This window comes from Hypanus sabinus, chromosome X1, assembly GCF_030144855.1.
Source record: "Hypanus sabinus isolate sHypSab1 chromosome X1, sHypSab1.hap1, whole genome shotgun sequence".
NCBI classification, from domain to species: domain Eukaryota; kingdom Metazoa; phylum Chordata; class Chondrichthyes; order Myliobatiformes; family Dasyatidae; genus Hypanus; species Hypanus sabinus.
This window is the reverse complement of record NC_082738.1, coordinates 8,240,044-8,262,841: the sequence shown is the minus strand read 5'-3', so window position 1 is coordinate 8,262,841 and position 22,798 is coordinate 8,240,044. Positions and strand designations below refer to the sequence as shown.

The 22,798-nt window shown below is 43.0% G+C and overlaps 1 protein-coding gene across 2 annotated transcripts in view; it reads right to left on the bottom strand.

The window, feature by feature from the left end:
* itgb3b (integrin beta 3b) overlaps positions 1 to 22,798 on the bottom strand; it is a 93,349-nt gene that overhangs the window by 11,377 nt on the left and 59,174 nt on the right. For both annotated transcript variants that reach the window (XM_059955724.1, XM_059955725.1), the window contains 3 exons: positions 16,622 to 17,054; positions 5,179 to 5,398; positions 3,337 to 3,437 (listed from right to left, as the gene is read on the bottom strand). In XM_059955724.1, the coding sequence (XP_059811707.1) occupies positions 3,337 to 3,437; positions 5,179 to 5,398; positions 16,622 to 17,054 (754 nt within the window). The remainder of the gene's footprint in view (positions 1 to 3,336; positions 3,438 to 5,178; positions 5,399 to 16,621; positions 17,055 to 22,798) is intronic.

Sequence of the window (22,798 nt, the reverse complement as noted above, 5' to 3'; positions counted from 1 at the left end):
GTTGGTATGCAAGTTGATGCAGTGTGTGGTGAGACTGTGAGGAAGGACAGGCAGATGACTGGGCAAAATTGCAGTCAGTGGGATGCGTAACATGGGGGCAAAAATCGAAAAGGGTGATGAATACAGGACTGAAGGTGTTATATTTGAATGCATGTAGTGTATGGATAAGGTAGATGATCTTGTAGCGCAGTTAGAGATCGGCAGGTATGAAGTTGTGGGCATCACTGAGTCGTGGCTGAAAGAAGATCATAGTTGGGAGCTCAATATTCAAGGATACACCTTGTATCAAAAGGACAGGCAAGTAGGCAGAGGGGGTGGCATGGCTCTGTTGGTAAAAAATGAAATTAAATCATTAGAAAGAGATGACATAGGATTGGAAGGTGTAGGATCCTTGCAGGTAGAGTTAAGGTAAAGGGAAAAAAGACCCTGATGAGAGTTACATACAGGCCTCCAAACAGTAGCCAAGATGTGGGCTACAAATTACAATGGGAGATAGAACAGGCATGTCAAAAAGGCAATGTTACAATAGTCATGGGGGATTTCAATTTGCAGGTAGATTGGGAAAATCAGGTCAGTGCTGTACCCCAAGAAAGAGAATTTATAGAATGCCTATGAGATGGCTTTTTACAGCAGCTTGTGGTTGAGCCCACTATGGGATCAGCTATTCTGGATTGGATGTTGTGTAATGAAACAGATTTGATTAGGGAACTTAAGATAAAGGAACTCTGAGGAGGTAGAGATCATAATATGATATAATTTACCCTGTAGTTTGAGAGGGAGATGCTAAATTCAGATGTGTCAGTATTACAGTGGAGTAAAAGGAATCCAGAAGCATGAGAGAGGAGCTGGCCAAAGTTGATTGGAAGGGGACACTAGCAGGGATGACAGCAGAACAGCAATGGCTGGAATTTCTGGGAGAACTTCAGAATGTGCAGGACAGATACATCCGTAAAAAGAAGCATTCTAAAATAGTGGATGAACTTAATAAGTATTTTGTGTTAGTTCACTGTGGAAGGCATTGGCAGTATGTCAGAAATTCAAGAGTGTCAGGGGGCAGAGACAAGTTTAGCTGCTTTTACTAAGGAGAAAATGCTTGGGAAACTGTGAGGTTTGAAGGTCGATAGGTCACCTGAACCAGATGGACTACACTCCAGTGTTGTGAAAGAGGTAGCTGATGAGATTGTGGAGGCATTAGTAACGATTTTCCAAGAATCACCAGATTCTGGAGGATTGGAAAAATGCAAATGTCACTCCACTCTTTAAAAAGGGAGGGAGACAGAAGCAAGGAAATTATAAGCCAGTTAGCCTGACTTGAGTGGTTGGGGAGATGTCGCAGTCCCTTTGTAAGAATGAGGTTTTCGGGTACTTGGAGGCACATGATAAAGTAGGCCAAAGTCAGCATGGTCTCCTGAAGGGGAACCCTTGCTTGACAGATTTGTTGGTATTTTTATGAGGAAATAACAGGCAGGATAGATAAAGGAGAGTTAGTGGTTGTTGTGTACGTGGATTTTCAGAAGGCCTTTGACAAGTTGCTGCACATGAGGCTGCTTAACAAGAAAAGAGCCTGTGGTATTACAGGAAAGACACTAGCATGAATAGAAGATTGGCTGACTGGCAGGAGGCAAAGACTGGGGAAAAAAGGTGGCCTCTTCTGCTTGGCTGCCAGTGACTAGTGGTGTGCCGCAAGGATTGGTGTTGGGACTGCTTCTTTTAATGTTGTGTCAAAGATTTGGATGACTGAATTGATAGCTTTGTAGCGAAGTTTGTAGATGATACAAAGATGGGTGGAGAATCAGATAGTGTTGAGGAAACAGGGAGTCTGCATCTGCAGAAGGACTTTGACAGATTTGGAGAATGGGCAATACAATGCGATACAATGTAGGGAAGTGTATGATCATGCACTTTGGTAGAAGGAATAAAGGCCTTCTTTAGCCTCAAAAATCCAATGTGCAAAGGGACTTGGAAATCCTTGTGCCAGATTCCCTAAAGGCTAACTTGCAGGTTGAGTTGGTGGTTAAGAGGGCAATTGCAATTTTAGCATTCATTTTGAGAGGACTGGAATATGATTATGAGGATGTAATGTTGAGGCTTTATCAGGCATTAGTCCGATCACACTTGGAGTATTGTGAGCAGTCTTGGGCCCCTCATCTAAGAAATGATGAGCTGACATTGGAGAGTATCCAGTGGAGGTTCATGAGAATAATTCTGGGTTAATGTATGAGGAGTGCTTGATGGCTCTGGTCCTGTACTCTGGAGTTTAGGAGAATGAGCGGAGATTGAATATTGAAATTCCTAGACAGAGTAGATGTGGATAGGATGTTTCCTGTAGTGGGAGAGTCTAGGACCAGAGGACATGGCCTCAGAATAGAGAGACGTCTATTTAAAACAGACACAAGGAGGTATTTCTTTAGGCAGAGAGTGGTGAATCTGTGAAATTCTTTGCCATAGATGGCTGCGGAGGCCAGATCATTGGGTATATTTAAAGCAGATGTTAATAGGTTCTTGATAGTCATGGTTGCAAGGGTTATGAGAGAATGCAGGAAAAATGGGGTTGAGAGGGATAATAAATCAGCCATGATGGAATGGCAGAGCAGACTCGCTGGGCTGAGTGGCCCAATTCTTCTTCTATGTCTTATGGTCTTATGTTTTTATACCCCAACATATTTTTAAACTCACTTTTTAAGGTTTTACATAATATAGTATTGAATTCCTGCACCCCTTCAAACTCGTTAAGTTTTTGATTTACAAAGGCACTGGTGAGTGGGACTGGAAGACGGGAACCATGTTCCTGGTGTTTTGGAAGGGAGTCCAGGTACTGGACCCGGTGAGCAGAAGGGACTATAGGAAGCATTAACCAATGAACCAGATACCAGACTATTAATATTTTCAAATGGCCTCCCCGGACTGTTTGGGGAGAGTTAATTCTATCCCTGTCCCTTTCTGTGCCCTCCTACACTGCTGTCAAGAGAGCCCATGTAAAGTTGAGGAATGGCACCTTGTCTACCAAATGAACATATTACAGCCTCTTCTGGTCTCACTATTGAATTCTACAACTTTAGGTAACTTGACTTCTCTGTCTATTTCAGAATGGGTCACATTGTCTCAATTTACCTCTGCTCACAGCCTGACCTGCCCTGCATGTCATGACTTTTACATTTCTTAATTTGTATTCAAAGTTTCTGCAGAGAATTATCAATCCACAGCAAATCAGGCTTTACTTCTGCAGGCTGGCTGCTTTCAGGTGTAAGCTTTGTTTGATGAGTGGAAATAGATCAGGAAGCTGACAGGAAGCTCCTCTACCAAATCAGCCAGGCATGCAACAGGACTGACACCTACCCAGTGTCTCCACAGTTCGGATCTCATCTTGGCACACCTCCTCACACTTGCCCTCCTCCTTCAGCTCCCCTTTATCAAAAACCTTGCATTCAACACAGAGTCTGTGAGGGGAAAAAAGAGAGAGATCACAAAAAAACACATAGTTTACATTTCTAAACAAAAGAACCAGTTGAGTTTTCAGCTTATTCACAGATTACTTCCTTTGGTCATTGGTCCTGCCTATGATTGTCTGCAGAGCTGAAGGGCACCTGGACTTCTGTTACCATAGGAACTGGTTCAGTAGGTGAGTTCGTTCACTTTATTTGTTTGGTCTGCATTTAAGTTCAAGTTCAAAACTCAAAGTAAATTGTATTATCAAAGGACATGTAAGTCACCATATACAACCTTGAGATTCATTTTCTTGTGGGCATACTCAATAAGTCTATAGAATAGTAACCTTAATAATACCAATGCAAGACCACCCAACCAGGGCATTCAACCAGAGTGCAGAAGACAACAAACTGCACAAATATAAATATAAATAAATAGAAGTAAGTATTAAGAACACGAGATGAAAAGTTCTCGAAAGGGAGTCCATTGGTTGTGGGAACATTACAATGATGGGGCAAGTGAAGTTGAGTGAAGGTATTTCCTCTGGTTCAGAACCTGATGGTTGAGGGGATGCAGCCAGTCAATATACTCTCCACCACACATCTATATTAGTTTGTCAAAGTGTTTGATGTCATGCCGAATCTCTGTAAACTGCTAAGGAAGTAGAAACACTGCCCTGCTTTCTTTGTAATTGCACTTATGTGCTGAGCCCAGCCAGAGAGCACAGCCACAGAATAGAGGGGTATCCTTTTAGAACAGAGATGGGGAGGAATTTCTTTCGCTGAAGAATGGTGAATCTGTGGAATTCTTTGCCACAGGTGGCTGTGGAGCACAAGTCATTATGCACATTTAAGGCAGAGGTTGATAGATTCTTGATTGGTCAGGGCACGAAGGGATACTGGAAATTGAGACTGAGAGGAAACATGGATCAGCCATGATTGAATGGTGGAGCAACCTCGATGGGGCTGAATGGTCTAATTCTGCTCCTATATCTTATGGTCTAATGGTCTGAAATATTAACAGCCAGGAATGTAAAGTTGCTGACAGTCTCCACCACTGATCCTTCGATGAGGACTGGCTTGTGGTCCTCTGGTTTTCTCCTACCGCAGTCAATAATCAACTCCTTGGTCTTACTGACATTGAGTGAGACGTTGTTGTTATGGCACCTCTCAGTCTGATTTTCAGTCTCCCTCCTACATGCTGATTCATCACCGCTTTTGATTTGGCCAATGACAGTGATGTCAGCACTCTACTACCCGAGGACGTGTCAGAACTTGTTACAGCCAATGAAATGAGGCTGCTATTATCAGCAGGAAAGAAGGTACAGCAGCTTGCTACAAACTGCGGGCACAGGGTAAAGAGAAGGTGGGGAGGAGTGAGGGGTCAAAAATGAAAGTGTGGAGTAGAGGGGGGGGTGAGAGGTTGGTGGAAAGATGACTGGAAGGAGGGATGGGGAGGGGAAGAGAATGGTGGAGAGTGTGTAGAGGAAGTGGCAGTGAGGAGGGTGAGGGCAAGAGGGGAGGGTGGGAGGAAGGGGATGGGTAGAGAGAGCATAGGGAGATGAGGGGTGGAAAGGAGTGGGGAGGAAGAGAGGACATAAAGTGGAGGTGGAGGGAAGGAAAGGAGAGGGATGGAAGGGGAAGGCAGGGAGGAGAGGGCGGGGAGCAGAGAGAAGGCCAGTAGGGAGACATGATACAGGAGGAGTGGGAGGGGAGGCAGGACAGAATGAAGGCTGTGGCAGTGGCTACTTACTTTTTGGATTCGCAGGCATCAGGACAGGTCGGGCATTTCTCACACAGATCACCGTATGCCAGTCCTGTACATATGCACTTCCCACACTTGCAGTAGCCCCGAGCGTGACACATAGGGCCTACCGGGGGCAGGCAGGCGTCCGTGTTGGTGCTGCAGTTGCAGTAACTGTCGGTCCAGCCGGGGAAGCAGCTGCACTCTCCACACTGACACCGGCCATTCCCTGCACAAGTGAAAGGCATCATTGAGACTCTGAGCCCCATCCTGTATATTAGACAACACATTTGCACTCCCTCAAACCCTTGCCCAGGCTATCAACTCCTAGCTCCCTCCTCAACCCTTGCTTTCATCCCTCATCCCTCCCCCTCACTCCTGTTTGCCACCCCTTGCCCCTCCCTTTCACTCTCTTCCTTCATCTCTCACATCTCTTTCCCTTCTTTTACCCCTCACTGTTTATCCCTGCTCTCCCTCTCTTCTTTTACCCGACTTCTAACAGAAGCTTTGTTATGTCTTGCTGATAAAAATATAGTGTCTTAATACCTTAATGTCTGGGTAATAAAATTTAGTTGAAGTTTGCAGCTATAGTTACAACACTATGAGGGACACAGATAGGGTAACTGCAAGCAGGCGTTTTCCACTGCGGTTGGGTGAGACTAGAATTGGAGGTCATGTGCTAAGGTTGAAAGGTGGACTGTTGAAGAGGAAAATGAGGGGAAACTTCTTCATTCAGATGATTGTGAGAGTGTGGAGTGAGGTGCCAGTGCAAGTGGTGCACTGCTCAGTTTCACACGAGCTCAGTTTCAAAATTTAAGAGAATTTTGGATAGGCACATGGATGGGAGGGGTATGGAGGGCTATGGACCTGGTGCAAGTCGAAGTTGAGTAGGCATTTTAAATAGTTCCACATGGACTAGATGGGCTGAAGGGCCTGTTTCAGTGCTGTACTTTTCTATGACTCTACAATTACACAGAAATAGAATCACGTGGTGGCTCTCTGTGAGAAGTTAACTGCATAAATTCACCTTAATTAATTAATTGAGAGGTACTTTGTGGAGTAGGCTCTTCTGACCCTTCAAGCTACACATGCCACCCCTGACAACTTTGATTTAACCCTAGCCTAATCACGGGACAATTTACAATGACCAATTAACCTGCCTGGCACATCTTTGGACTGTGGGAGGAAAACAGAGGACATGGAGAGAACTTATGCATTCCACAAGGAGGACGTACAGAGAATCCTTATGGAACGGCGCTCCGATGCCCCAAGTTGTAATAGCGTCGCTCTAACCACTACACTACCACCAAGCCTAAAGCACTTTAGCCTGGAGTAGATCATACAAGTCATTGTCTCTAGAGAAATGGCAAGTGTTCCACATACGATGTACATTAGTACACCTAAACGTTTCCAGTATTGGCTGCAAATTAAACTAAATAAGTAATAGGTTGTCTTAAGTGTGACATGGCAGTCGAAGACTTAGATCATTGGAGATCCTTTAAAGAAGTCATCTGTAGCAGCGTAACCTATGTACTTTGATGGAGACTGAAATGACTAGTCAAAAGAAATTAAGATATTCAGTGAACAATAAATTCACCCAGTGGATGTTTTGTTTCATAAAATCTGTCAGGCATTCTGATTAACAGGGAGATGAAGAATCGGAGATTGTACTAGTGTGTAAATGAGATGGAATTTGAGAGAGGACAAAGGCCAAAATTCCTATAAATATGGCTTGTAGAGACATCACTTGCGATTGTGGAATGAAAAGATCATTGACAAGCAAACCAATACAGTAGGGATAAATTTAAATGTGTTTTGGAACACTCTGTCACTTTATCATAAGTGCACTCTAACACACAAATTAAATTTTGCCTTTGATGAAAATCTGAGATAAAGACATGTTCTGGAAATAACTAATTTGCCAGTATCTAAGGCAAGAGAAGCAGAGTTAAGAGTCCAGATCATTGACCTGAAATGTCAACTTATTCTTTTCTCAGAATTTCATCATCTACCAAGTACTTCTAGAATTTACACACAAAAACTGCTGGAGGAACTCAGCAGGTCAGGTAACATCTATGGACGGAAATGAATGGTTTAAGGATGGCTTCAGTGAACTATGGTGACGTTCTGCGGGCTGCTTACAAAACTTCTAAATAGACCTCTTTTGAATTACTCTCTCTGCAATTTCCCTTTAAGCAAGGTACTTTTGAACTGACTTAATGAGCTACAGATTTCACGATTTTCTGACAGACTTGGCGGATTTAACTTTCAAGCAAGCAGGTATGGCACCTTAAATCGGATGACAGTTTATTGCCATGGCTGGAAGCAAGGCGGGAGTGGGAGAAAGTCCAGGCCAGGCTGAAAAACATAGGAATGAGACCCCCTCTACCCAGCATCTTGTTAGCAAATGTGCAGTCACTGGAGAACAAGATTGAGAAGCTGAGGGAATGACTACTGTATCAGATGGAAATGAGGAAATGTATGCTCTGTGTTTTACTGAGACATAGCTTACTCCAAGCATTCCAGGTTCGGTGATCAGACATGAAGGCTTCTCAGTACACATGTAATGTCCTGGTTCAGATATTTTACTGCAATGCTGTAGGTATTTCATCTTAGCAGTTCTGTAAGAGCAGTCTGTTCTGCGTTCAGCCTGTTTGGGTTTGAGCTGAGATAAGAGGCTTGCTGTTCAACTTAGGGATGTGGCGTCAGCCAGTCAGGATGGTAGAATTGGGAGAAGGTTCTAGAGAATGCTGGGCAGAGAGGTCTTTGTTCGGCGGGAGCTGGGAGAAGACAGGAGGGAAGATGGTTGAGGGTGCCATCCCTGTTACACAAGGTGTTTGGTGCAGATGAATGGCTTTGAGGAGGAAGGACCAATGCTCCCGTGGGCGAGCCCGGTTGTTTGAGGTGGATTTTGAGCGAGATTTAGAAGGTGGTGTGTGGTCTCACACAGACTGAGGGTCGAAAGCACAAGTTACAGACAAGCTCAAGATTTGAACTTCACCATGTGTTTAAATATAATGGGCCGTTTTTGGCTTTTTATCTTTCATGTAATAACTGTTTGCTTAAGTTAACATTCTTAAATATACTTCTGATTAATTGTATGCAGTGAGGATCTGTTAATTCTTGCCGACGGGCAATTGCTGGGGGCAGTAAATCACACAACGTTCACACAAACCGTGGTTTGGGCGGGCGAGACATCCCAACCTCACGGATTTGGTGGGACCAAAGTCATATACACCCTAGATGTATGAAGCCTGAGAAAGGTAAGTTTCTCGCAGCGGAATCCAGTGGCTGTTAGCAAGGGGAAATGAGCCACATTGTCAGAGACACCCAGCAAAAGGGGGTTTCACACAGGATGGACTGAACCGCTGATTTGGAAAGGCAAAAGGTGGAGGTGTGTATGATGGTTTTATCATACTCAAGTTTCCTCAACCTGGAAAACCTAATGATCAAGTGTTGACCAAGACAGCTCTCCTCTGTGATCCTGACTGCATTTCACGTACCAACATTGGCTGACTGTAACAGGCACTTGAAATATTGAACGCTGCTGTCTCCAGACAAGAAACAGTCCACCCCAACACATTACAAATCTTAGCCAAGGACTTCAGTCAGGCTTGTTTGAAGAAATATCTGCCCATTTACTATCAGTATATAACTTGCAGCACCAGAGGTCCCAACACGCTGCACAACTGCTGTACTAAGATAAGGAATGCCTACCTTTCCAGACTGTATTTTGGGAAATTTGATCACTTGGCTGTCCTTCTCCTACCTGTATACAGGCAGAGGCTAAAGAGCAGGCAGAGGTGGTTGTGGGAGGCAGAGAAGCAAGGCAATGGACTGGGCTGTGTTCAAAGTCTCATCAGTGGACCTGAATGAATACACCACGGTTGTCATGTTGTAGACGAGTTCAAGAGCTGACTAATCAGGAATCCATCAGCCTCTGCTTTAAATATACCCAATGACTTGACCTCCATGGCTACCTGTGACAATCAATTCCACAGATTCACCACTCTAGCTAAAGAAATTCCTCCTCATCTCCATTCTAAATGGATGTACCTCTACCCTCTGGTCTTAGACTCCACCATCATAGGAAACATCCTCTACATATCCACTCTATCGAGGCCTTTCAACGTTCGATAGGTTCCAATAAGATCCCCCCCCCCATTCTTCTAAATTCCAGTGAGTACAGACCCAGAGCTATCAAACACTCCTCATATGAAACACCTTTCAATTCCTATAGTTTTCTTTCTATTGCCTCTTTCCCTTCATGAAGAGTGGAGTGACATTTGCAATCTTCCAGTCCTCCAGAATCATTCCAGAAATTGAGTGATTCTTGAAAGATTATTTACCAATGCCTCCACAATCTCTTCAGCCACCTTTTTCAGAACCCTGGGGTGTACACCACCTGGGCCAGGTGACTTATCTACCTTCAGACCTTTCAGGTTCTCAAACACCTTCTCCCTAATAATAGCAATTCGTCTGTTCCCTGGCACTCTTGAACTTCCGGCATACTGAACTTCCACAGTGAAGACTTATTCAATTCATCCACCATTTTGTCCCCCATTACTATTTCTCTAGCATCATTTTCCAGTGGTCCAATATCCACTCTTGTATGAGGTGCAGTGCTAGAGTTCACTGAGTGGATGGAGACAAGTTGAAAGAGGCTCCATACCTCTCATCATCCCTGTGCTGAAATCCAGGGGAACTGTTGCCTTCCCAATTTGGGAACGTTGTTGGAAACGGTGAGGAAGAATTGTTTTAGTCCGGGAGTTTGCGTAATCTAAAACCCTTGCATCATCTTGATGTGACTAACTTCCTTGACTTTAATTAAGTAGGGTGTGCCTTCACAGGAGGAAATGTTCACACTAGACTGGGCAAACAGAAACCCAACTGGTAAACACAGGGGTGGGGTTTAACTACATCAGGCAACGGATTTTCTTTTGACACCATACTTCTTTTTAGCTATTTCAGTCAAGCTGAAGAGTTGGGACCAATGAAACCAACTTCCTTCTTTCTGTTCCATCAGATTCTCCTAGAGTCACTGTGGGAAACCAGAAGTATCTATTTTAGAACCTCTATGGTTGAGAATGTGGCTTTGCATGTTCTGAAATCTGTGAATTTGGGCTCCTGGATTGCGGTTTTCTCTGGATTAGGTTCTTCTAATAAAAAGAGCATAAGTTCCCATATTTTACTGCAAGTAGCAAGGCGGCTGGACAACAGGGCCAGGAGGTGTACAAGTCTGGTTTGCTCTCTCTTGAATTTAAGGTGTAGAAGGATACAGTCCTAATGTAGGCAAAAGCAATTAGCGTAGGTGGATAAAAAGGCAAAGCATGAATCTCTGTGCTTTTTTTTTCCTTTTCTTTCTTCTTCCTTTTTTAATATTGGTTAGTGGTTAGTTTGTTAGATTAGTTCTTGATTTTTGGGGTAATAATTCTTTTTCTCTTTTTCTTTTTTTTGTTCTTTTTTCATATGGATATACCTAGTTTGATATTATATTTGTATTACATATGATTTGGGAAGACTTAACTATATTGTACTTATTGCTTATGTATCCTTTTATGCTCATTTTAATTTTGCAATTTTGTAATTCCAATAATTATGTATCAATCTTACCATGTTGATATCAATAAAAAGATTGAAAAAGGAAAAAAGAATCTCTGTGCTCTTTGACTCTAATGCTATAGAAGATGAAAATGTGGACTAATTGAGATCCTTAAATGATACAGAGCAATAGATACAAAGAAATATTTCCTATAAACACACATCATCTTAACACTAGGAAGAGAACATTGATGTATTGTCCAGCTGATGCAAGGCTGCATGAAGAGCCAATGAGATCGCATCCACTGTAGACCTGTTGTGGCAATTGACATATTGCAGTGGATCCAGGTCCTTGCTGAGAAAGAAGTTAATTGTAGTCATAACCGACCTCTTAAAGCACTTCATCACTGTAGATATGTGTGCTACTGGATGATAGTCACTGAGGCAGCTCTCCCTGTTCTTCTTGGACACCTCTCCCCCTCTGCCCTCTGATTTCTGAATGGATATCAAACCCATGAACGCTATCTCATTACTTTGTATTCCTATTCTTTGCACTACTTATTTAATTTAACCATTTAATAGTTTAATTCACAGTTTTTAAAATTATGTATTATATTGTACTGCTGCAAATTTCATGACATATCCTGGTGATATTAAACCTGATTCAGATTCTGATTCTGCTCTTTTCTCATTGCTGCCATCAGGTAGAAGGTACAAGAGCCTTAGGACTCGCACCATTGTTCGAGAACAGTTACTACTCCTCAACCATCAGGCTCTTGAACAAAGGGTATAGCTACACACTCTTGCCCCAGCATTCAGATGTTCCCACAACCAATGATCTCTCTTTAAGGTCTCCTTATCTCATGTTCTCATTATTTATTGCTATCTATTTTATTTGCATTTGCTCAGTTTGGTATCTTCTGCACTCGGGTTGATCTTTCATTGATCCTGTTATAGTTGCTACTCTATAGATTTGCTGAGTATGCCCACAAGAAAATGAATCTCTGGGTTGTATATGGTGACATATACTGTATGTATTTTGAGGGCGAGTGTGAGTTCCAATTGCTACAATGACTACAGCAAATAAAAAAATCACTAAGTAGGTCAACACTGAGCAAATGTTCTACACCGAGTTTTCTGTGTCTATAGAGAGGGCATGACCTGACCTCTGTGCTGCTTGCTAGTAGACTGTAATCACCGGCTCACAGACAGTGAGTGTTAGCTCTGTTCCTGGTTAGATTGGGAGCAACAACCTGATTCAAACGAATGGGAGAAATCAGCTCGCAGGAGCGAGGAGAGTAGGTTTTTGAAAATATGTATTTGCTAATTTCAATGTTTTTGGTGCTTTAAATGTGAAAAAGTTTGAAGATTTTTCAGTAACTTCTATATTCTGTAACAGGTCTTGGACATTACTGAGTGCTTGTGAATTTTAGAAAATCACTGCACACGGGCATTCACACAGAGCTGGGGCCCCAAAATGTTTCTGTGAAAGCAGCAGACTACCTGAGCTGAGACAGTTCTGATACCACACTGGATCACATCCCAGTGCTTGGACTTGTGTTTGCCCTGTACACCATGCTGGGAAACACGATGGGAGAAGCAGCAATGTCCAGTAGAAGATGGTCAGTGACTTTGGGGCAACAAGTGAATGCCTTGTAGGTGTTGAGGTGTTGATCTCTAAACATTATTTCCTCTTGGAATTTAAGGACTTTGGGGGAAAATAACATTTCAAAATGAGATCCCCAACCCAGAATGGATGAAATCTGGGAACTCAGCCAAGTAATAATTGGAGATTGTTTTACACTATTTCCCAGACTGATGAACGAGGTTGTGAGAGGTGGTGTAAGCCAAAGGAACTGACTTTCTTGTCTGTACATTGCAGAGATGTTTCTCTAAACCCTGAATGGTAGGATCTTGTCCATAGTGTACAATGGCTCCAGAGCCCAGGATGTGGTCAAGTGTTATGAAACACTAGTGATCTGTAATTGCTAATTAAAGAGGGGAAAACAACGTGTTACACATGGTCTCAACATGAAATAGTGGCAAACATTCCGCTTGAGGAGAGCAGGGAGCACAGTTACGCAATATCTAGATATGATGTTCCATCAGTGGTTTTGCCACACAGCCTGACACAGCAGTGTTGCCACTTTCTGATGTCTGGCTCAATTTAGTGAACCTGTTATACGTTGCCCTCCCCCGAGACTAGAGTGAAATACTCCCAACTGGGACTGAACTTTCCCCATGGACTGCTTGCTTTTTGAATGACTTCTTCAAACAGGACAAAACTGGAACTTAAGACTGAATAGAAATTAATTTCTTTGTTTAATAGAAGGCATTTCCTGGGCCGAATCTGCTACACCACTGTGGTACTTCAGCATGGGCTTAGCTGGAGACTCAAAGGTATATGGAGCAAGAACAGCCCCAAAGCCTGGACCAGGCTATCCGTCAAAGACAGTGAGATATTTTTGGGGCTTCCAATCTCCTGCAAAAGCAGAGAAATATGGACACAGCTCAGCACATCACAGAGAGTAGTCTCCCTTCTACGGACTCAGTATACGTCTCGCTGCATCAGTAAAACAGCCTGTATAATCATAGACCCCACCCACCCTGGGAATTCTTTCTTCTCCCTTCTTCCATGGGTAGAAGTTACAAAAACCTGATGATTTTTAAAAAATCTATAAAGGTTATCCCTCATCTTTCAGGTTTTTGTTTCGTCTGCACATGGAAGAGGGGAGAAGAGAGAACCTAGAACAGTACAACACAGGAACAGGCCATTCAGCCCTCAATGTTGTGCCGAACTAGCTGAAAAGCAAATCCAAAACACTAATCCCTCCTGCCTACACCATGTCCATATTCCTCCATCTTCCTGACAGCCATGTGCCTATCTAAACGTGTCTCAAAAGCCTCCAATGTATTTGCCTCTATCACCATACCAGGCAGTACATTCCAGGCATCCACCACTCTCTGAGTAAAAAACTTACCCCTCACATCCCCCTTGAACCTACCCCTCTCACCTTCAATGCATGCCCTCTGGTACTGGACATTTCAATGCTGGAAAACAAATACTCCCTGTCTACACTATCTATGCCTCTCATAATCTTGTAAACCTCTATCAGCTCTCCCCTCAGCTTCCGGTGCTCCAGAGAAAACAACCCAAGTTAATCCAGCCCCTCATGATAGCACTTGCCCTCTAAACCAGGCATCATCCTGGTAAATATCTTCTGCACCCTCTCCAAATTCTCAACATCTTTTCCATAGTGGGGCAACCAGCAGTGTGTGCAATACTGCAGATGTGGCCTAACCAGAGTTTCATAATGTTGCAACATAACCTCTTGACTTTGGAACTCAGTGCCTTGACTAATAAAAGCAAGCATCCATAAGCCTTCTCAACCACCTTATTGACCTGTGTAGCCTCTTTCAAGGAGCTATGGAATTGGATCTCTCTGAGTTAAGGACCTTGCCTTGACAATGTACTGTTTCCTTACATTTGCCCTGCCAAGATGCAACACCTCACATTTATCTGGGTTAAACTCCACCAGCCATTTCCCTGCCCATACCTGCAGCTGATCTATACCATGCTGCATACTTTGCCAGGCTTCTACACTTCACCGATCTTGGTATCATCCACAAACTTACTATCCCACCCATCGACATTATCATCCAGGTCATTTATATACATAACAAACTGCAGAGGGCCCAGTGCAGATCCCTGCAGAACACCACTGATCACAGACCTCCATCTCAGATAAGTCCCTTCAACCACTGTCTTCTGACTTCTGTACACGTGCCAGTTCTGAATCCAAACTGTCAGTTCACCACAGACCCTGGAGTGGGGGTGGGGGTGTGGTGTGGTGTGGTGTGGTGTGTGTGTGTGTGTGTGTGTGTGTGTGTGTGTGTGTGTGTGTGTGTGTGTGTGTGTGTGTGTGTGTGTGTGTGTGTGTGTGTGCGCGCGCGTGTGTGCGTGGGGGGGGGGTCTTTCATTTTACAGGCTGCTTTACTGATTTAGGGAGAAAGAGTCCAAAACTGGAAGGCATTGGCCCAAGGTGAGAAGGAAAAGATTTAAAGGGAACCCATGAGGCAAGTTTTTCCAACACAGAGGGTGGTTGGTATATGGAATGAGCTTCCACGTCTGCCAGAGGAAGTGACAAAAGTGGAAATAGTTACTATGTTTAAAAGGCACTTGGATAGGTACATGGGTAGGAGAGGTTTAGAGGGTATGTATAATGCAGACAAATTATACTAGCTCAGGAACTCATCTTGATTGGCAGTGATAAGTTAGGCCAAAGGACATGTTTCTATGCTGAATCTATGACTCCAAAACCATCTTGTCAGACATAGACTTAATGAAGACTATTTACACTATTCTCTGAGTTTGTGCAAAATTTTGCCAGATTAGAAAATCCCAGAGTAAATTCCATTCACTGGAGATTCTCAGAAAGGAAAAAAAATGTTGTCGTAGCTATATCACATCCAATGATACCCCCAAAATAACTCAATTTGTGTGGCCATTGAACACAAAACCAAGTAACGAATTAAAACATGAAGCCCTTCATTAAATTTGATTCCCATTCTCATGTTTCCAAGTACCTGTTGCTGAAAATTGTTCTCAATACCTCCTCTCCTCCCTGTAAAAGAAACTGTTGGCACAATGTAATTCTTACAATCAGGTTTGTCTTAGAAAGTATCCACAAAAATGTTAAAATTTTAAATTGTTTTCAACTGTTTAAGTTTAAAAAGGTTCAGGTGTGCTTGCTGAAGGAAGGCTTGCTTTAAAATTGGGCTTTTCATAAACTCAGGAGTCCCGAAAGATTTTACATCTGTACAGTGAAATGCAGGAACTGTTCAGAATCAGAATCAGGGTCAACATCACTGGCATGTGCCATGAAATTTGTTGTTTTGCAGCAGTACATTGCAATCCATAATAATAAAAACTGGAAATTACAGGATATATATATATTTAAAAAGTTAAATTACGTATTGCAAAAAGAGAGGAAAAAGAAGAGTGAGGTAGTGTTCGTGGGATCAATGTCCATTCAGAAATCTGATGCAGTTAAACTCGGAGTTGAGTGTTCGACTCCAGATGCCCATTGAACTGTCACTGGCCATTAAATAAACATTTTGCCAAGGAATTTGATTTCATGGTCAATGGGTGCTGAGTAGAACACAAATAACTAATTGACCGACATGGGAAATTGTGGAAAGAGCATGCATGAACAAAATTATTAGGTTTTATCCCAATACAAATGTTAATATGTTAACTCTGGGCACTGATAAGAGCTACCTGGTGAGATCGCATCTGGTGAGTCACTAACACGCAGGAGCTGAGTCAGAAAGACTCAGAAAGACTCTGCAACAGGTACATACATCTGTATAGAATTCTGGCCTGGAGTGAGGGAAAAATTAGAATGAGGGAGGAGGGTGGGGGAACATGCCTACATTGAGTCTGGTTCCTCCTTTGAGCCTCCATAATCATCTCTATGGATTGCTCCACGTGCTGTGAGCAGCCCCAATCCATTGTGAAACACGGGCTCAGCACACTCACACCTATCTGCGCGGTGAATTATTCGGAAGTAAAATGCTGTTAGAAACATGCTAATGAATAGAAATGGAGACTGGCAGGCGCAGACTATGCTGAGGACACATCAGTTCAAATCTCCTTGCCAACCAAATGCAGAGTTCACCCGTCACTTTTTACCCGTTGCAAACACATCGGGTCATAGGTTATACCTTTAAAACATAATGTGCTGGAAGTGCCCAGGCCATTTTCCGAACAGTCAGTCATTAAGTGAACTCAGCATCTATGGAAATGAATGAACAGTCAAGGTTGCGGTCTGGTACCCTTCTTCGGGACTCTCCCTGTGACACTGAGATCATCAGCTGCCACGTGCGGTGACTCAGTTACTTCACTCACCTGAGCACAGCTTTCCCTTGTGGCGTCCGCAGGAAAAGTCATCACATTCGCAGAACTCTCCATATATGATCCCAAAGTCACTGCTGTGGCACACGCACTGTCCACAAATGCACTCCCCACGGTTATTGCAAATGGGGTCACCTTTCTTTGGGGAGCAAGTTTCCTGTGTGATTACTGAGCCATCCCCTTCCTTGCACTCACAGAATGGCCCAAGGTGGCCTGGGTGGCATTTGCACATTCCGCACTCGTAGGTCCCATTGCCATTGTTGCACACTGTGCTGTTCTCCACTGCTTCACTCTCACAGTCGCAGCTACAACTGAAATTGACAGTGACTTCCAAAGCATCCTTGAACGAAACTGGTTTCAGTGTAAATGTCTTCATCTTCTCATCTTTTGGACACTCTGTAGCCTCTACTTTCACTGTAAAATTCACCTGGAGGGAAAAGGAGAACAAATTTTGATTTGTATGAAGCTGAAGGCATGCTGAAGTTCTATGCATACAATACATATGGACCTCATGTTCTTATTAAATCTCTCACTTTATACCTATACCCTCTAGTTCTTGATGCTCCAGCCCTGTGTAACCCAGGTTAATTAAACCCAAAGATGTAATGTTAAAAAGCTCCACCTGTGGAGGGATGAAAACGAGGTTTACTGATGTTAAAAAAAGGAGAATTTGAAAAAAAACACGCTATGCAAGGGCAGGGCGTGGCTGCCGCAGGACGGACAAGGAGAGAAACGCAGCAATGATTAGAAGTTGAAGAGATGAACTCTGAAAAGTAGAATTAGTAATTAGTAATTTGAAAACCTCAGGGTGAAACCCCTAGAGGAGAGACAATAGTGATAAAAGATTTATTGAAGCTACGGTTATACCACGCAGCAATATCAGCAGAGACCAGTGTCCAAAATCCCTACCGTGTAGTCAGGAATTAGTTCTCTATAATCATACCAAGGGATTTGGTCAAGTTTTTTGTACAAGTTTGTAAACTGACTTGCCATGGTCATTCACAGTCTGCTGTAGACTTCCAAGTTTCCGATTAAGTGTTTTCAGTTCAGATTTAACCAGGTCGAAGGAATTCTGTAACAAGTCAAACTTGGATTCCAAGTCATCCAGTTTATCCAATTTTTCGAGTTTCTCTGACATTTGTTGAAACATTTCAGTCAAAGTCTCTAAAGTAGTCTTTTTTTTGACAGCTTTCTACACATGGTGCTCTCACCGAGATAGGTTTAAACAGCAAAGTAAGCAATTAATTTTAGAGCACGTAGCTAGTGCAACCTACTCCATTACAGCCACCGGAAGTCTCCAGACTTGCCATGGATGATAAACTATTTCATTCCAATGAACCAAGAAAGAAAATGATGAGCCACCCAAGATGAAGAACCAGCGTGGGAACGAAATGTGTAATGATGCAGAGGATTTAATACTTTTCGATGTACAAGTTTATTTTCATTCAAAGAATCCAAATTTGATTTTCTACAAAGACTTTGGTTAAGTTACTGAATGAAATTTACTTTGTTTAAAAGTTGTGATGGAGAATTGTTAAGAAAGGAGTTAAACTGTGTATATATAATTTTTGAATTTGAATTTAAACTTGTAGATAACCTGCCTGGAACAAAACTGAAGTTAACTATAATACTTAAGAATAAGAATTATATATGGTTTCCTAATTAACTAGGGATAAGTAAAAAGGAAAGTTTAATCTGTAAACTTTTAAATGGGGAATAACACTAGATCTAATTAGAGAAATTAGAGTAATAAAGGAATCTCACTGCTTCTAATTAAAAAAAAAGAATGTGTTGTGGTTTGATACTTAAGGTTTGGAACCCAAACAGAATGTTGAAATTTTGAATTGTTCTTGCTCATGTAAATATTTTGTACAGACTGTTTTTTTTTCTTATAAATAAAACCTTATTTCCGGAAGTGTGTGGTTTCTATTCACTGCCCCCTTCCAATACTTGGATTCCTCTGATGGCCTGCTAGCAGCTAGTGAAATTTCATTTCCTCAAAGACTGTGGCGACTAATCACGTAATAAGACCGGTAAAAAACCCCTATCTATGACCCTTATGACATTTTTTTACACCTCTATGAGATCAACCCTCATTCTCCTGCACTACAATGAACAAAATCCAAGCCTTTTCGACCTCTCTCCTTAACTCACTCCCTCAAGCCCCAGGAACATCCTCATAAATCTCCCCCACACTCCTATGGCAGGGTGACCAAAATTGAACACAACATTCAAAATGCAGCCTCATCAATGAAAGGCAGAAGCACACACAGTATACAGATAGATAAGTTACTGAGCTAGACAGGAACGTGGAACTGGGCTTATGTTCAGAACAGCCATGTCTGAACAGCTCAAGGGACAAGTGTGCTTGGTGCTTCTTTGGTGAATGGCAGTATGGTCGTTCAGCTCCTGGACTACCAGAGTCTTAGACCATTGGTTCCAACCTTAGTCAACCCCCTTCCTGTGAGAGATCCAAGTGGGACTGTTCCATCCAACTGACACACTGACTCCCTGACAACTCCCCCAGAGCGCTAGGTGCACAGGGACTGATTAGCTAACATTGTGTGCAAAAATATCTTCAATAGGTACATTTAATGTCAGAGAAATATATACAATATACATCCTGAAATTCGATAATTCAATTGGTTTAACATAAAAGGGGGAAGAATTGCTCTACTCAGCTTCTTATTTTGTGTGTAGAAATTAAAAGCTACAACCTCCTTGGTTGTCAGTTGATGCCATTAATTTTCATGTTACTTCATCTCTGAAACAATTACTTTTGCAGTCAGATGCCTTGGTGAAGATTAATGTCTCCCATCTTGCATCTTACCCAACCGAGGACTGCATGAAGGGCTCATCTTTGCCAGCAATCTCCAGATTTACGGCAGTAAAGAAATGGACCGAAAACAAAACATTTTCACCAACACCCTAGTCAGCTAAGAAGATAAGGATGTGTGAACTGGAGTCAGCTGCAGCTCCTCAGGCCTACCCCTCGTTCAGTATGATCCGCCCCAGGCATCAGCTCCTTGATTGAACCAGATACCCAGAGCCCTCGATGCACTGATCATTTAAAAATGTACCCATGTCCACTTTAAATGCTGCTGCTGACACAACCTTGACAACTCGAGATAATCTGCAGATGCTGGAGATCCAAAGTAACACACACAAAAAGCTGGAGGAACTCAGCAGACCAGGCAGCAGAGTTCAGTCGACATTTCGGGCTGAGACCCTTTCATCAGGACCTGCTGAAAAGTCCTGATGTCCTGATGAAGGGTCTTGTCCTGAAACGTTGACTGTTGGCTGTTTACTACAGATGCTGCCTGGCCTGCTGAGTCCCTCCAGCATTCTGTATGTGTTACTTCAGCCTTCACAACTCTCTGCGGTAGAGAATTCTAGAGATTCCGCACTCTCTGTGAGAAACAATTCCTCCATATATCATCTAGTTGTGAACACCATGCTGTAGTCTACAATTTATTCCATGTCCTTACTCTGTCCTATCATATTCATAGGAGTGCATTACATCCTTTCTGATTAACGTGGCTTGGTGGGGTGAAGAGGCGAAGTATTTCCTCTGGTGAGGGTTGTTGAGGCTCCAAATCATGGAAAAAACCTTAAAGTTAAAGTCAGACTGCTCAGTGATGGCACCATGAACACAACGTTAAGTGAAAATCTAAGCTCCTTTCCTTCCTACAAAACCCTACAGTGACCAGGACAATTGAAAACATCCAATTTGAGACAGATTTTTTTTATTTTTCTTGCACTGAGGCATTAAATAGTATTAAGCTCTGGAGTCTGGCTTTGTCCTATTTCCATGTGAAGCCCCCTTTTATTGGGCATCTCTGGAAATGCTGTTCATTAGCTCCTTACTAACAGCCACTGGACTCCATGGTGAGAAGCCCACCTTTCTCAGGCTTCGTATGGCTAGGGTGTATATGACTGGTTCCACCAAATCCCTGATGTTGGGATATCTTGCCCACCTAACTTCGGTTTGTGTAAATGCTGTGTAATTTACTGCCTCAAGCAACTGGCCATTGGCAAGAAATAACAGATCATACACTGCATACAATTAAAATTACAGTATATTTAAGAATGTTAACTTAAGCAGTTATTAATGGAAAGAAAGAAAAAAAGGCCCATTATTCTTAAACCGTCAAATATGCACTTAAGTTGGAGCTCATCTTGAACTTGTCTGTAACTTGCGCGCTAGACCCTCGGTCTGTGTGAAAGCACACACCATCTTCTGAATCCATCTCGAACAAACGGGACTCCCCTGGAGTATTGGTTCCTCTTCCTTAAAGCTATTTATCTGCACAAAACATCTTGCGTAACAGGGGCAGCATTCTCAGCCATCTCCCTCCTGTCTTCTCCCTGATCCCGTCCCAAAAAACCTTGACCCACACAAGTGTCCCTCACAAAACCTTCTCCCAACTCCACCATCCTGACTGGCTGACACTACATCCCTAAGCTGAACAACTAAGCCCTTATCTCAGCTCAAATCCAACAGGCTGAAAGCAGAACAGGCTGCTCTTACAGAACTGCTCAAATGAAGTACCTACAGCATAGCAGTAAAAATCTTAACCGGGGCGTTACACATGCATTGACTTACTAGTCTAAATCAATAATATCCAATCCTTGACCTCTTCATCCATACCCAAAGTATGCTGCACTGTCAGTGGATCAGGAGGTGCTGAAACCCTTGTTTCTGAAACGTCCTCCCTGTGTTTCTCAACACCTTCAAAATCTCAAACCCCCCCTTGTTACATCTTGTAATGTCAAAACACACAGATCACTCAAGTATTATTGAAATATTAAATACACAACACACTTAAACACTATTTCACTCATCCAGTCAGCCCCCAACTGTACAATGAACATTTCCCCAATACAAGAATACCACAACAAGTGGATGAAATGAACGGCTTTGAAATGTAAGGAAAATTTTGGAGACACATAAAGGAGAAGGGAACTTGAAGGCCAGTCTTAATGGCATTAGTGGAAGAAAGGCAAGTAGGGAGAATCTCATGGAACCCGAGTACCAGCATGAACATATTGACTGACTAACCTCTTTCAGTCTTCTGGATAGTTTACAATATTCTATAGACACAAGAGATTCTGCAGATACTGGAATTCCAAAGCAACACACACAAGATGCTGGGGGAACTCAGCAAGTCTATGGAAACAAATGAACTGTCGATGCTTTGGCTCAAAGGCCTTCATCAGGACTGGAAAGAAAGTGGGGAAAGGCACCAGAATAAAAAGGTGGGGTGAGGAGAAGATGGATAGTTAGAAGCTGATAGGTGAAGTCAGGAGTGTGGGAAAGATAAAGGGCTGGAGAGGAAGGAATCTGATAGGACAGGAGAGTGGATCATAGGAGAAAAGGAATGAGGAGGGGATCCAGGGGGAGGTGATAGGCTGGCGAAAAGAGTTACGAGGCCAGAGAGGGGAATAGGAGAGGGGAAGTAAGTTTCTTTTAACCGATCCCTACGGAAAGGGAGAGCCGGGGGAAGGCTGGTAAAGATGTGTTTGGTGCTAGGATCAGTTGAAGATGACAAAAGTTGCATTCAACAACAGGACTTTTGCATGGTACTGTAAGAGGCTGGAGTGGGGAATAGAAGAGGAGGGAAGTGGGAGGGAAAAAATCACAAGAAGGAGAAATCGATGTTCATGCTATTTTGTTTGAGGCTACCTAGATGGAATACGAGGTGTTGCTGCTCCACCTTGACACTGGCCTCATCTTGGCAAAAGTGGAAGCCACAGACTGGAATGTCAGAACTGGAATGGGGGTAAGAATTCAAATGTTTGGCCACCAGGAAGTTCCACTTTTGCCAGATGGAATGGAGGTGCTCAACGAAGCGGTTCTCCAATTCACGGCGGGTCTCACCAATGTAGAGGAGGCCGCATCGGGAGCACTGGCCACAACAGCCAACTCCAACAGATTTATAGGTGAAGTGTTGCCTCACCTGGAAGGACTGTTTGTGGCCCTGAATGGGGGTTAATGGATAGGTATTGCAATTAGGCCACTTCTAGGGATAAGTGCCGGGAGTGAGATCAGTGGGGAGGGACGAATGTGTAGGGAAATCACAGAGGAAAGTGGTTGGGGTGGGGGAGGTAAATATATGTTAAGTTGTGGGATCCCTTTAGAGATGGTGGAAGCTGTGGAGGATGATGTGT